General features: G+C 66.1%; 1 protein-coding gene across 5 annotated transcripts; it reads right to left on the bottom strand.

Annotated features, from left to right (window-relative positions):
* Positions 1–6,809: 6,809 nt before the first annotated feature.
* COPZ2 (COPI coat complex subunit zeta 2) lies at positions 6,810–9,839 on the bottom strand. 5 transcript variants are annotated; one of them, XR_012463635.1, is made up of 9 exons: positions 9,798–9,839; positions 9,133–9,201; positions 8,804–8,885; positions 8,548–8,639; positions 8,417–8,472; positions 8,139–8,216; positions 7,815–7,866; positions 7,361–7,730; positions 6,810–7,148 (listed from the first exon to the last, which is right to left on the bottom strand). XR_012463635.1 is itself a non-coding variant. In XM_074162641.1 (9 exons), exons 1-8 carry the CDS (start codon positions 9,813–9,815, stop codon positions 7,635–7,637), a joined length of 543 nt encoding a protein of 180 aa, XP_074018742.1. In that variant the 5' UTR covers positions 9,816–9,833; the 3' UTR covers positions 6,810–7,160; positions 7,621–7,634. The 5 variants fall into 5 exon arrangements, 3 of the variants coding, with proteins under 3 accessions (XP_074018742.1, XP_074018740.1, XP_074018743.1); XM_074162641.1 differs by having other exon boundaries at positions 6,810–7,160; positions 7,621–7,730; positions 9,798–9,833; XM_074162639.1 differs by having other exon boundaries at positions 7,621–7,730; positions 9,798–9,833.
* Between the last annotated feature and the right edge of the window lie 3,332 nt (positions 9,840–13,171).

The raw sequence follows: 13,171 nt of genomic DNA, 5'->3' as shown, positions 1-13,171 counted from the left end.
TCATTATTCCTGCCGCTCGTTATCGCCGCGTGATGGGGGGGGCCCCCCGCCCCCACCGGACAGTGAGCGATGGCCCCCATTAATCACCCCCCGCCCCCAGGCCCCCCTCCTTCCCCCCCCCCCCCCCCCCAATCCATTCCCATCAGCCGGCAGGAGGACAGAGCCCAGCCGTACTGGGCTGTACTGGGACATACTGGGCTGGGCAAAGCTGGACCACCCAGTATCTCCTGGGCGGGGCCTGCCACACCCACTGTACGTCATCAATTGCCACGCCCCTCCCCGGCAGGCCATTGGTTGCTGTGCCTCGATTGTCCTGCCCCTGCGACGTTGCAGTTGCTCATTGGCTTGGCTCCTCTATGGGTCCGCCCCCCCCCGAGGGCTGGGGATCCGTGGGGCAGGAGGGTCCCGCAGTGGGGCAGGAGGGTCCCATTGCTGCTGGGGCTCGGGGGGGGGGGGACAGCCGGGGGCATCTCTCCGGGTGTGGGGCACAGAGCCTCCCCCCCCCCCCCCCCATCCCCATGGAGCCCCAGCCTGGTGGGATCCGGTTGTGGGGGGGCTCCTGCCCCATTGGCTTGGAGGGATCCCATCCCCTCTGGGGCCCACAGAGGATCCTGGACCCGTCGACACCCGAGCAAGACATGGGGCTTGAGGGGGGGGGGGGGGATCCTGTCCCCCTCCCTGTCCCCACCGGCTATGGGGCAATGGGGGGGGGGGGGGGGGCAGATCCCTGGGTGTATCGTGGTGATGCTCCAGCTCTCACATCCCACGCTCCCGTCCCCCCGTTGTGACGGCCGTGTCCCCGCCACGGTGGTGACGCGGGTGAAGGTCGCGGAGAGACAGCCCGGCTTCGGGGAGCCCCTCATTACCCCGCTAACGGTGATTAACGGGCAAATTAAATGGTGGCTGTAACTCCTCGCTGCCTGCGGATGGAGCTGGCAACCGTGGAGGGTGTCCCCCCACCCCATCCCGTGAGGCTGGTGGTGCTGGGGGGGGCCGAGGGGGTCCCCATCCTGCCGGGGGGCAGCCGTGGGGTCACCATCGTCTCCATAGCGAGCGATGGGGAAGGCATCCAGCAGGAGGAGGCTCGGGGGGGTGGGGGGGTGTTGTCCCGGCCATAAAGCCCCCTTTATCCGCCAGCCCTGCTGGAACTAACATCCCCCCGCTGTGGGGCTGCCGCCTGGCCCCCGGCCCCTGACCCTGCTGGCCCCCCCTGGCCAAGCCCCCACAGGTCACAGTAGCCCAGCTGGGGGCAGAGGCCAGTGCCCCCGCCGGAGGTCACGGCTGGCGGGGGGCCAGCGGCACCGCGGGGGGCTTTAATGGGGAATTAAATGAGCTGGGGGGGGAGGAGGAGGAGGAGGAAAGCAGTGCCCCCCCATCGTACCCCACCACCCGGGGCGGCCCCCTGCATTAGGGCCTTCGTTAGGGCGGGGGCTGTTATTAATAACGCTGTCTCGGGGTGAGGGGGGGGGCATCCCCCCCCCCCCATCCCATCGAGCATGAAATATTGGCCGGCGCCGCCGATGGCTGTTCCCATTATCTGCGACATTACGGGAGATAATGACAGAAAAATAAAACACCCCCTGCCCCCCTCGGGGCGGGGGCTGGGGGCAGTAGGCACTCGTGTGGCTTTCCAGCCCCCCCCCCCCCCGCACACCCCATGTGTGTGTGTCCCTTGAGATGGGGACAGAGGGGACATGGACCAGGGTGTGGATGGCAGGGATCTACAGTCCCAAGCAAGGACACCCACCCCCCCCCCCAAAAAATGAGGGTCCCTTGCATGTCTTTGTCCCCTGCCTGGCTGTCTGTCTGTCCCCCCCCACTGGGTGACTGTCACCAGATGGGGGGCGGGGGGGGACAGTGTCCCCGGGGGGCTCGGGGCTGGGTTTGCTCCAGAAATCGGCAGACAAAGGGACGAGGCAGGGCTGGGGATGGGGACCCCCAGCCCCCCGGCTGTGTCGCACACCCCCCGCCTCGCCTCTGGTGGCGCAGGGGACCCGCTCTGCCCCCCTCTCTGAGTCTGGGGGGGCCCCGGCTGCCAGAACAGCCTTGTGGGGCCCGGGCTGCTGCTCCATCTCACCTGCCAGGGAGGAATTTAATTACCAATTAAGGGGCCTTCCATCTGTTTGAGGCCTGCCCGAGCGCTCCCGCTCCCCTTTAATTACATCCCTGACAGCCATTTCACTCAATTAGCTGGGAAGCGCGGCAGAGAGCCGGCGCGGGGGCAGCCTCCCGGCCCCACCATCTGGGGGGCTGAACCCCCCACCCTCTCCCCCCGCCAGCACCCCTTGTGCTGTCCCCAACCATCGCCATGGCTGTCCCCATGCCAGCCGGCCCCGGTGCCCTCGCCTGTCCCGTGCATCCCTCCCTCCATCCATCCCTGTATCCTGCCATCCATCCCTGCATCCCTACGTCCCTTCCTGTATCCTTTCCTGCATCCCTCCCTCCATCCCTCCCTGTATCCTTTCCTGCATCCCTCCCCGCATCCCTCTGTACTTTCATCAATCCCTGTATCCTTTCCTGCATCCCTCCATCCATCCCTGTGTCTTTTCCTGCATCCCTCTATGCATCCCTGTACCTTTTCCTGCATCCACCCATCCATCCCTCCCTGAATCCTTCTGTACATCCATCCCTGCATCCCTCCCTCCATCCATCCCTGCATCTTTTCCTGTATCCCGCCATCCCTCCCTCCCTCCATCCCTGCATCCTTTCCTGTATCCTGCCATCCATCCCTGCATCCCTGCATCCTTTCCTGTATCCCGCCATCCCTCCCTGCATCCCTCCATCCATCCCTGTATCCTTTCCTGCATCCCTCCGTCCATCCCTGTATCCTTTCCTGCATCTCTCTCTCATCCCTCCTTCCATCCCTGTATCCCTCTGTCCCTCCCTCCATCCCTTCATCCCTCTCTCCCTGCTCCTGCCACCCTGCTCAGGGTGCTCTCGCCCCCTCCATCCCCTCTCAGCCAATTTTTAGGGGAGCAGAAGCCAGGCACAAGATCTCTGGGGGGTGGGGAGGGCAGAGGGGGGCTGGTACCCCTCGGTGTCCCCCCTCCCCCCCCCCCCCCAGTCCCCCCCAGACTCTGCCTGCGCTTTCCTGGGGGCAGACGCTGCAGCTGCTTAACGGGCTCTAAATCTCCTCGTTAAAACAATACGGATTGGGGCGACAGATGCCCCCGCGCACCCAGGGACAAATGGATCACCCCGGGGGCTGGGGGGACAGCTTCGCATGGTGTGTGTGTGGGGGGGGAATGCTGGCCCATGACACGCCCCCCCCCCCCCCCCCCCCCGGAGCCACCTTGGGGGTCCCGGGTACTCGGGGGCTCCTCCGGCACCATGGAGTGTGGGGAAATAGAGAGGAAGGAAGAGCCGAGGCACCAGAGAGGGGAAAATCCTCGGGGTTTATTTTTGGGGAGCGCCCCCCGCTCCCCCCGCCCCAACCAGCAGCACCCATGGGTGTGATGAGCTGGGGGGGGGCTCAACCAGGGGTTTTAGGGGGATGGGGGCTCATTATGTGGCCAAGCCCCCCAGCATGGCCAGGGAGGGGAGGGTGCAGCCCCCAGCTCATCTCTGAGGACCAGAGGATGGGGGTCCCTGGCCCCATGCCCCCCCCCCCCCCCCCCGAAGTGAGGATGCTGCAGAGAAGCAGCCGCCCCCCAGCCGGGCCATCCATCACCACGACAGCCCGGGGAAAGGCGAGGAGGGTCCCCCTCCCCCAGCACCCCAACCCCCGTGCCCCCTCCTCCCACCCACCCCCCCCCTCCCCAGGCCCTGGGGGCTTTTCTCCCCCCCCTCTCTCCTTTTCTCTCCCCTCCCTCCCCCGGCCCGGAGACAAAACCCGGCTGACAAGATGGAGGCCAGGCCATCAATCAAAGCGGCCGCTGGAACCACCTCTCCCCCCCCCGCCCCCCCCGGCTAATGAGCCCCCTTCCCGGCTGGCCACCGTGGCACCCCAACATGGCCACCCCCCCGCCTCTCGGTCACCCCCCCTCAGTCACCCCCATCATCTCCCCCACGGAGTTGGGGTCCCAGCTGGGGTGGGGATGGAACAAGGGGGACGGGGGGGGGTGATGTGGGTTTGGGGGTGGTGTAGGATTGGGGGGGGGGGGTGGGGTGGCATGAGTTTGGAGGGAGTGTCACGTGGTTTGGGGGTGACATGGCTTTGGGGGGGTGGCATGGCTTTGGGGATGATATGACTTCGGGGGTAACATGGCTTGGGGGGGGGCATGGTTTGGGGGTGGTGTGGCTTTGGGGGTGATGTGGCTTTGGGGGGGGTATGGACATGGCTCTGGGGGGGAGTGACATGGCTCTGGGGGTGGCATGGACCCAGGCTGGCGGGGATTTGGGGTGCAGGGTGGCAGAGGCTCAGGCTGCCAGGATTTCTGGGGAGGGGGGGCGTGTGTGTGTGTGTGTCTCGTGGCTGTGGGGGTCAGCGTGGCTTTGGGGGTGGCCTGACCATGGGGGTGCAGGGTGCTGTGGCCACCGGGGATGCGGGGCTGGTGGCCCCCAGCCCTGTCTCTCCTGGGGAAGGCCCCTGGTCCAAACAGTCCCTGTGTGCCCTGTCCCCCGTGAGTGACATCTTGAGCGGCCCCCCCCCGCCCCCCCCCCCAGCCCTGTGGTCCCCAGGGATCGAAGCCCCTTTGTCCCTGGGTCCATGGCCCTCTGTGGCTCCTTTGTCCCCATGTCACTTGGGGGGCACCAGCTGTCGTGGCCAGGGGACCACGGGGCCTTCGTGCTCCTCCTCCTCCTCCTCTTTGTTCTCCGCTCCCATGCTGGGGCTGCCTGGGAGGGGGGATGGGGGGGGGGAAGCACCTGAGGTCCCCACCCCAAGGGGCAGCTGGGGGGCACAGAGCCCCCCCATGATGAAGCAGCCCCCCCCCCTTGTCCCCCAGGGACCAGATGGGGACTTGACTTGGGGTGGTTTTTGGGGTGCCCCGTCCATCCCTGTCCAGCGTCCTTGGGCTTGGGGTGCTGTTGGTTTGGGGGGGGGGCTCTGGGATGAGGGGTCCCCAGGGTAGGAAACCATCTCCTGCCAGACCCCCATGGCCCCTACCACCCCAGTCCCACCCCCACCCCGCAGTTTTGGGGTGGGGGGTCCTGCTGAGCGCTGCCCTTTGTTGCCTACTGGGGGGGGGGCAGATACAGGGCAAGGGGGCATCTGGGAGGGGGGGCTGTGAGCTCCTGGGAGGGACATGGTGGGGGGGGGTGTCTGGCTGGGACCCTCTCCTGCTCGGGGACACAAGGGAGGAAGAGCAGGGGGGCTTTGGGGACCCGGGGCTGGGTGGGCAGCTGGGGGGGGGGGCACAGAAGGGTGATGGGGGGGGAGCGAGGGGGGGTCCCGGCTGCAGGGACATCTGCCTGGGCCCCCCCCCCCGGGGGACACGGGCAGCTCTGCCAGCTGCTCTCCCTGCCCGACCCTCCGGGGGGTCCTGGGGAGGGGACACCATCCATCAACGTCCACCCGGGGTGCCGCCACCCCCCCCCTGCAGCCCCCCTCCCCGCTCAGGGGCGCCCCTGTAGCTGGCTGGGTAGGGAGGGGTCGCGGGGGGGGGGTGGGGGGTGGTGGGGAAGAATTTTGGGTGTCACTGCTGGTTTGGGGGGGGGGGGTGTGTGTGTGTGACACGTATCTTTGGAGTCCCCGTGGCTGCGGGGTGACCCTGGAGGGGTTTGGGGCGGGGGGGGGGAGAAGGGAGGAGTTTGGGGGGGGCAGCTGGAAGGTAAAAGGGGTGCCTTGGGGTGGGGGTCCCGGGTTGGACTGTCCTGGGGGGGGGGCCCAGGCTGATGGGGAAACCTGGGGGGGGTGTGGGGTGTGTGTGTCACGGGGGGGGGGGGGGGAGGGGGGATTGTGTGTCCCACACAGCAGGGGCTTCCCTAGGATGGGGGGGGGGGGGGCCGAAGGGAGAGAAGTCGCTACGGGGGGGGGGGGGTCGCTAGGATTGAGGGGGGGTGTCCAAGGGGAGGATCCCTGGGATTTGGGGTATCGCAGGGGAGGCAGATGATGGTGAGGGCTTGGGGGAGGGTCCAGGGGTGTCCCAGGCCGGGGAGGGTCCCGGGAAAAGGTTGATCCGGGGCTGGGGGGGGGGGGACACGACACACTTTTTAGGGTGTGTCCCGGCCGCTCCCCGCGATCGCCGGCAGGTGGCGCTGCAGGACAGTGAATGAACCGTGCGTGAAGGGGCGGGGCATCATCGGCGGGGCTGGGCTAAGGCGGGTAGGGGCGTGGCCACGCACCATATAAGGTGCGTGCCCCGGAGCGGGGCGGAGCTATGCAAAGTGAGCCGGGGCCCCGCCCAGGGAGCGGCGAGCAAGAGCCGAGCTGCGGCCGCGGCGTTAGGGAGCGTCGCGCAAGAGGCGGTGCAGGTTTCCGTGGTACAATGGGGGGGTCCCCAGGCTGGGGAGGGTCCCCTTGGCGGGGGGGAGGTTCCCAGGAAGCGGTTGAGTCCAAGGTGGGGGGGTTCCCTAGGCTGGTGCAGCGTCCCCGTGGGCGGAGCAGAGACCGTGCTCAGCTTGGAGAGGGTGGGGGGCTCCCCTCTTTAACCAGACCCGCATCACAACAGTGGGGTCCCCGCAGCCTCCCGCCAGCCCCAGGCCACCCTGTGACAGACCCCGTTGATCTGCGGTGGCTTATGAACCTGAAGAGAGTGGGATTTAACAGAAAAACCCATAAATGTCACCGTTGCCTTCAAAGGAAACGCGTCCAAAAACAAAACTCGGTGGTGGCCGCCTCAGCTGAGCCCCCACAGCCTGGCCTCCATGGGCGATGTACCCCTGGGGACCCCAGCACCCGACACGGCTGATGGAGAGAGGACACCAAACCGGGGAGAAAAACTTTATTTGCAGCCGGCTCCAGCCAGGAGTGAGTGGGAACGGGGAATCCATTCTCCTTCATTAGCGCTTAATTTTTCCCTCGATATTATTAATGCTGGGGGCGGATACGAGACCTTGGTGAAGGGCTTCTGGAGGCGGAGGAGCCATCTGGGGCATCCGGCCTGGGGTTGGAGCCGGGAGATGCAGGGAAAGGTCTGTGTGTCCCACTGCCCGGTGTCCCCCGGTGCTGGGGTCCCCCCTTTTCCAGCTGATCCCTCTGAGGGGAGACCCCGGAGCTGTCGTACCAACAGGGATGGTTTGATGTTCTCCTTGGTGGGCTGCAGGACCTGCGTGAGACCCTGGGGATGGGGTCAGGCTCACCTTGGGGTGCCCTTTCCAGCCAGACACCGGGGGGGGGGGGGGGGGGGGCACATGGGGTGCATGGGACCCCATGCTGGGGTGACAAAGGGAGCAGGGACCCAGGTGTGTCCCATCTCCATCCCGATGGGTAAAACTGGGCAGCTCACCCCCTCGTTAGTGAGGCTAACGAAGCGCTTACCTGGGACACGCTCTGTTCAGACAGAGGGTTATCATCACTCTGGGGGAGGGAAGGGGACTGGCAGCTTTAGGAGGGGGGGGCGAAGGGAACCCACTGGGTGCCCCAGCGTGGGGAGCACCCCCTCGGTGCCCTTCACCCATGAGGCTGCTGCAGTTGGGAGGTTTCTGGCAGTGGCTGGACCCCAGCCCCAATCCCTGCCTGTCCTGGCCAGATCCCAATCCCAGTCCCTGGCCCCCCCCAGCACAGGGAAGGGTTTGCACCTCCTCGGTGCTGCCTATTCGCGGCCACCAGCGTCCCTCCTGTCCCTCTGCTCCGAGCTGCCTGCCAGGTAGTCAAAGAGGACAAAGCCATACGCTGCCGGCTCCGGGGCCTGGAGAGGGAAGAGAGGGTGAGGAGGGTGGGGGGAAGCAGAGGAGGGTGGAGGAAGGCCATGGGATGGGATGGCCACACTCACCCGCAGGCTCAGCCGCTGGATCACTTGCTGGGGGTCGCTCTCCAGGATCACCCTGCGGAGCAGTGTGGTGCTGGCACCATCCCGATCCCAGCTGCACCCCGCTGGGCATCGCCACCCCCCCACCCCCGTGCCTCAGTTTCCCTCCCTGTGCAAAGCTCTGGGACACCCTGATGAAGGCTTGAGGAAGAGCTGCTGCGATGGTGGCAAACCGGGGTGCCAGAGATGGGGCCAGCCCCTTCTCTGCACCCAAGGGGACAATGCCACCCCCTGTCCCTGTGACTGGGGGCTGCTTCTCCCACTCTGTCCCCAACAGCAGGAACTCACCCTCTGTCCACGATCTCATCCACCACTAGGAATGTCCCCTCCATGTTGTCCAGCAGCAGGCGCTTCTCCACCTCTTTCCTGCAAGCGGGTGGACATGTCACTGTACCCAGTCACAGCTGGGGGGGACCCGGACCCCTGCCATCCCCCAGGAGCCCACCCGGGGTGCTAGGGGACAGCAGGGGTTTCACACCAGCTCACAGCGTCACCCGGGTTGAGCTGCTGCCCCCTGCCCTGCCTCAGTTTCCCCACCCTTGGGGCACAGGGACTTGGGGACTCACCGCAGGAGGTGGCCAAGGGTGTCGAGGAGGCAGGTGAGCACGGCCGACAGCATCAGCTGTGGGAAAAGGAGGGCATCAGTGGGGCCATGGGGGGTCCTGGGGCTGTGCCCGCCCCCCCCGCCCCATCCTACCTCGTTCTCCTGGCAGCCCCCCACCACGTAGAAGAAGAGGTCGATGCTGCTCCTGTAGACGATGGTGAGTCCTTCCAGACAGGCGATCTCCCCTGGGGACATGGGAGGGTGTTGGTGTCCCCTGGGACTGTGCGGGAGGGGACACTGCTCCAAGCCCAGTGACACCCCAGGATTAAACCTTTCGGAACTGTGTCGTGTGTCCCCCCCACCCCAAATTGTGGAAGCTCCTGAGCAGCACCCCCAACCCCCATCTCACCGCCTGCCCGGTGGGTCTTGCTGAAGATGCTTTTCTCAAAGGCCACCTGCTCCTTGGCCGTGGGGAAGGTGCCATCATAGTACTGTGGGGACAGGCGGGGGGGTCAATACCGGCAGGGTGGGCAGCAGGGGTCCTGCGGTGGGGGGGTGGTGCTGAGACCCCCCAAAACCCCCACTGGGACCCCTCAAGGCCCCTGCTGGGACCCTCCAAAGGTTGCTGCTGGGACCCCCCCAAGACCCTGCAGCCTGGCAGGGGGTCTGAGCTGGGGGGGGGCTGTGGGACCTGGGCAGCACCCCCTGGGGATACTGAGGTGGGGGGGCGGCCTTCACCTTGGCCAGGAGGCGTTGCCCGAGGCTGTCCAGGATGAGCAGGGCCTTCACGGTGTACAGGGAGGGCTCCTGGGGGAGAGGGGCCAGGGCTGGGGGGGGGCTTAGCCACCCCCAGCCCACCCTGGGCTCCCCCAGATCTCAGGGGGGAGGTTCCTGAGCTCCCCAGATCCCCCCAAGGTCTGGATTTTGGGGACCCCCTTGGATCCCCAGTCCCACCCCCACTGCCCTGCCCCCCCATTTCTCTCCATTCCCCCCCAGTTCCATTTCCCCATTTCTCCCTCCTGTTCCCCCACTCCCTGTCCCCCCTCTCCCCACATTTCACCATGGTCCTCCCCCTTTTCCCCTCCCGTTGCCCACCCTTTCCCTCCCAGTCTCCAACATTTACCCCCATTGCTCCCCGGTCCCCCCCCTCCGGTGTTTTCCCCCCCATCCCGTTTTTAACTCCTGTTTCCCCCCCCCCCTTTTTTTCTCCCCGTGTTCCACCCCCCCCATCCACCCCCCTCATGTTTTTCCTCCCGTTATTTCCGTAATCCACCCCTTCTTTTCTCATTTTCTCCCTGTTTTTCCCGGTTTCTCCCTCTTTTCTCCCCGCTCCCCCCGTCCGGCCGCACGAAGTTCCCGCTGGGGCTGCGGAACCGCGTCCCGTCCCCGGTCCCGTCCCGTACCGGCCCCGCGGGCTCCATGGCTCCGCCGCCCCGGCCCCCCCCGTCCCCCCCCCCGCGCTGCCGTGCCCGCCCCTCATCGGCCCGCTCCGCCTCGGCCCCGCACCCCCCCCCCCCGCGGTAGGGGAGGTAAAAGGCGGGGGGGGTGTCCCTGGGCTGGGGTCCTGCACCCCGGTGTGCTGCGGTGCATGGATGCAGTGGGGGAACGGGGGGGGACACACATGTGGCAGTGGGGGACTGTTCCCCTAGTGCCCCCCTCCCACATCCAGGCATCTCCTTTGGAAAAGGACCCACTTGGGGGGAGGGGGGGGGGGGGAGATGGTCAGTGGGGTGGTCATGGGAGGCTGGGACCCCCATGCACCCCGATTTGGGGTGTTCAGGGAAGGGGTCACCCCTCACCCAACCTCTGCTGCCTTTAATTTGGGGTCACCAAATTGGGGTGGGGGGTCCTGGCAGCTGGTGGGTGCGAATGCATTCCCAGTGCAGGCTGTGGGTTCTGCCGGGGGGGGCGATACCCCCCCTGGGTGCCATCAAGGGTGATTCCCGCTGTGGGGGACAGTCCCCTCGTGCCCCTGCTCCCATCCCTCTCCGGGGCTGGAGCTCTTCCCCATGGCGGGGGCTGAGCCCACAGGGGACCCCAGGCCACAGCCCCGGGGAGAGGGGCACAGGGACACGCCGTGCCCGGAGACACCCCACCGGAGGGATGCTGCTTGTCCAGGGCTGTCCCCAACCATCCCCACAGCCAAAAAGGAACCGGGGGGGACAGTTTTCCCGTGGGAGCACTGGGGAAGGGGGTCTGTGCCCCCCGTGGTGGGCACGAAGCATGAAAGGCTTTTGCCTGGGCGCCGGGCAGGGTGCAGGGACAGGGATGCCTGCCAGCCCTCCAAATAGTCCCGGGGGGGGAACGACACACTAAAAATAACGGTGGCTCGGGTTGCCGGTGGGAGGCTGACCATGGCGGGAGGTTTTTAGGAGGCTCCCATACACCCGTTTTCCCCCTGGGGTGCAGGGGGGACACGGGGAGATGGTGCCCAAATAAAGCTCTCGAGCGCTGCAGCCCCGTTGCAAACCCTCGGTGGCCTCAGGGTGGGCAGGACCCCCAAATTTCCCTCCCACCTGGAGTCCAACGTGCCGAGCAGCAGCTCTCGGTATGGAGGGGCTCTGGCAATGGGGCTATGCCTCCCCCCCCCACCCCACGCTGGGGCCGCCACCGTTGCCTCAGCAAATTGCCGGTTGTGGCACGACGTGGGCCGTGGCCGCACCCCAGCTTTTGTGGGTGTTTCGTGGCTTGTTTTCCAGGAGGAGATTAGCGAGAACGGAGCAGCCGGGGCAGAGCGAGTCCGTGACCCAAAATCGCTCGGATTCGAGCACTTCCAGGCTCCTTGCCACCTTTCCCTGGCTGCTCCAGTCCCTTCCCTTGCCGTGCATGTCTCCCTGGAGCATCCTTGTTCGCCGCGTTGGGGGTCTCTGGGTTTGGGGGGATGCACAGCCTGTTCCCCATCTCTCAGCCGTGCTGTTGAGCGTAGTCCTTGCCGTAAAAAAAAAAGGGGGTTCTGCTCCCACCATGCTGCCCTGGGAAGACACCCCCGGCTGGGAAACCTCACCCCGCTGCGAGGTGTCAGAGCCCGCACTCGTTTTCCACGTTTTTTTTTTTTTTTTTTTTTTTTTTTCGGATGAACTATTGTCTCTGGCATCCTGTTTGTCCCGGCGAGTTTCTGGGGCAGGGAAGAGGGTGTTTGGTTTTGGCAGCTGCAGCCGCTGCGGGCAGCTGCAGCGTTGCAGAAATAGCAGGCAGGGGTGGTGCTTGCCCTCACCTCCTACCTGCCTGCCTCCCCTGCCGGCTCTGGCACCGGCTGCCCCTCGCCCCGTGGGCGCCGGCATTGATTTGGGCAGGAAGCCCACGCCGATCGATGGGGGAAGGTATAAATAACCTGCTCAGAGGTGACAGTTTTAACACTGACCCCGCTCCGTGCTGAGTTAGTTAAATACTTTATGGAGTTCCCGTGGGTGATCACCCTGGAGAGGCAAAGATGGGATGGGGGGGGCCTTACCCCTTTCTGCCTCCGCTCCCTGCGGCTCTAACAGAAGATCTCGGCGCTTTGTGTCAAGTGGCTTCAGAGCCACCGGCTGCATGTGCTGGTGGTGCTGGCGCGGGTCCTCGGGCACCTGGTTGAGGTGGTTGGGGTGAGTTGTAGCCTTTCCCACGCCTCCGCTGGGTAGTTACTGTCTCAAAAGGCATCGAACGTCGAGACCTCGGTTGCTCGGCCAAACTCAAACTGGCCGGTGGGTTCCCCCCGTGACGAGCTGTGGCGCTTGTGGGACAACCCACGGACAGTGTGTGTTTTAGGTTGACAAGTGACAGCCAGGCACACGGACAGCCCCTGGCTTGTGAGCTGCGGGCGGCTGTGAGCAGCTCTGTGCAGTGGGGAGCCCCATCCTGCTCCGAGCACCAGCATCCCAGTGTCACAGTGTGTCTCCCGGGCTGTCCCCCTCCCTGTGGCTCTCGGCCAGCCCAGGTTGGGGCTGGGAGTTACCTCTCTCCGACAGCCATTTGCACCTCCAGCAGCTCCCACCGCCGCGGGCAAGCTGCAGCCGACCAGGAGAGCTTGCTTTTCTCAAACCCAAAAACAGACCTGGGCATAATGAGCAGGGGTATGCCGACTGGGCAGCCGCCAGAGCGTGAAATTAAAGACTTTTAATTAGCAAAGGGCTAGAGCAATGTAGAAAGTAAAGCATGGGGTTCGCAAAGCGATGCCCTGGCTGCGCTCCCAGCCCCGCCACTGACTCACTGCAGGGCCCGGGGCGAAGCTCTGGGTTTGGCTTTGACTCACTCCCTCCATCTGCAAGTGGCTTCGCGCCTGCGCTGGGCTGGGGACCTGCGAGGGCCGCGGGCGAGTGCAGGGCAGGGTGGTGTTTAGACAGTGTTATCAGCCCCAGGGCCTGTGACAGCACAGGGGAGGCCCCTGGGCCGCTCTTGGGGGACCAGCAAGGCCAAGGTGCCATCTCCCCGCTGTGGTGTGGGCCCAGAGGAGGCCCGGAGCCCTCTCTGCCCCCGGGAGGTGTTGGGATTGGGGGCCCCGGGGACAAGGGGGGGCCACCAGCGCGGTGGCGGGGCCTGCGGGGCAATGGAGGCTCCGCCATGGCGGCCCCAGGCCTCGCCCTGCGCTGGGGGCCGGGGGCGCCCGGTGCCATGGCAACAGCTGCGGGGCGGGGGAGGGCGCGGTGTCTCCGCATCGCAGGGATTGGTGCGCGCCGCTGCCAGTCAAGCGCCCAGACAGGGCGGCTGGCCCCTGCTCGTCCTTTCATTGGTCGCTGTCGCTGTCGCTCGGCGGAGCTTTCGCGTTCCATTGGGTGAATGCCTTGTCACTCAATCGCTG

The sequence above is a fragment of the Numenius arquata genome, chromosome 23, assembly GCF_964106895.1.
Source record: "Numenius arquata chromosome 23, bNumArq3.hap1.1, whole genome shotgun sequence".
Taxonomy (NCBI): Eukaryota; Metazoa; Chordata; class Aves; order Charadriiformes; family Scolopacidae; genus Numenius; species Numenius arquata.
This window is presented reverse-complemented; position numbering and strand designations above follow the sequence as displayed.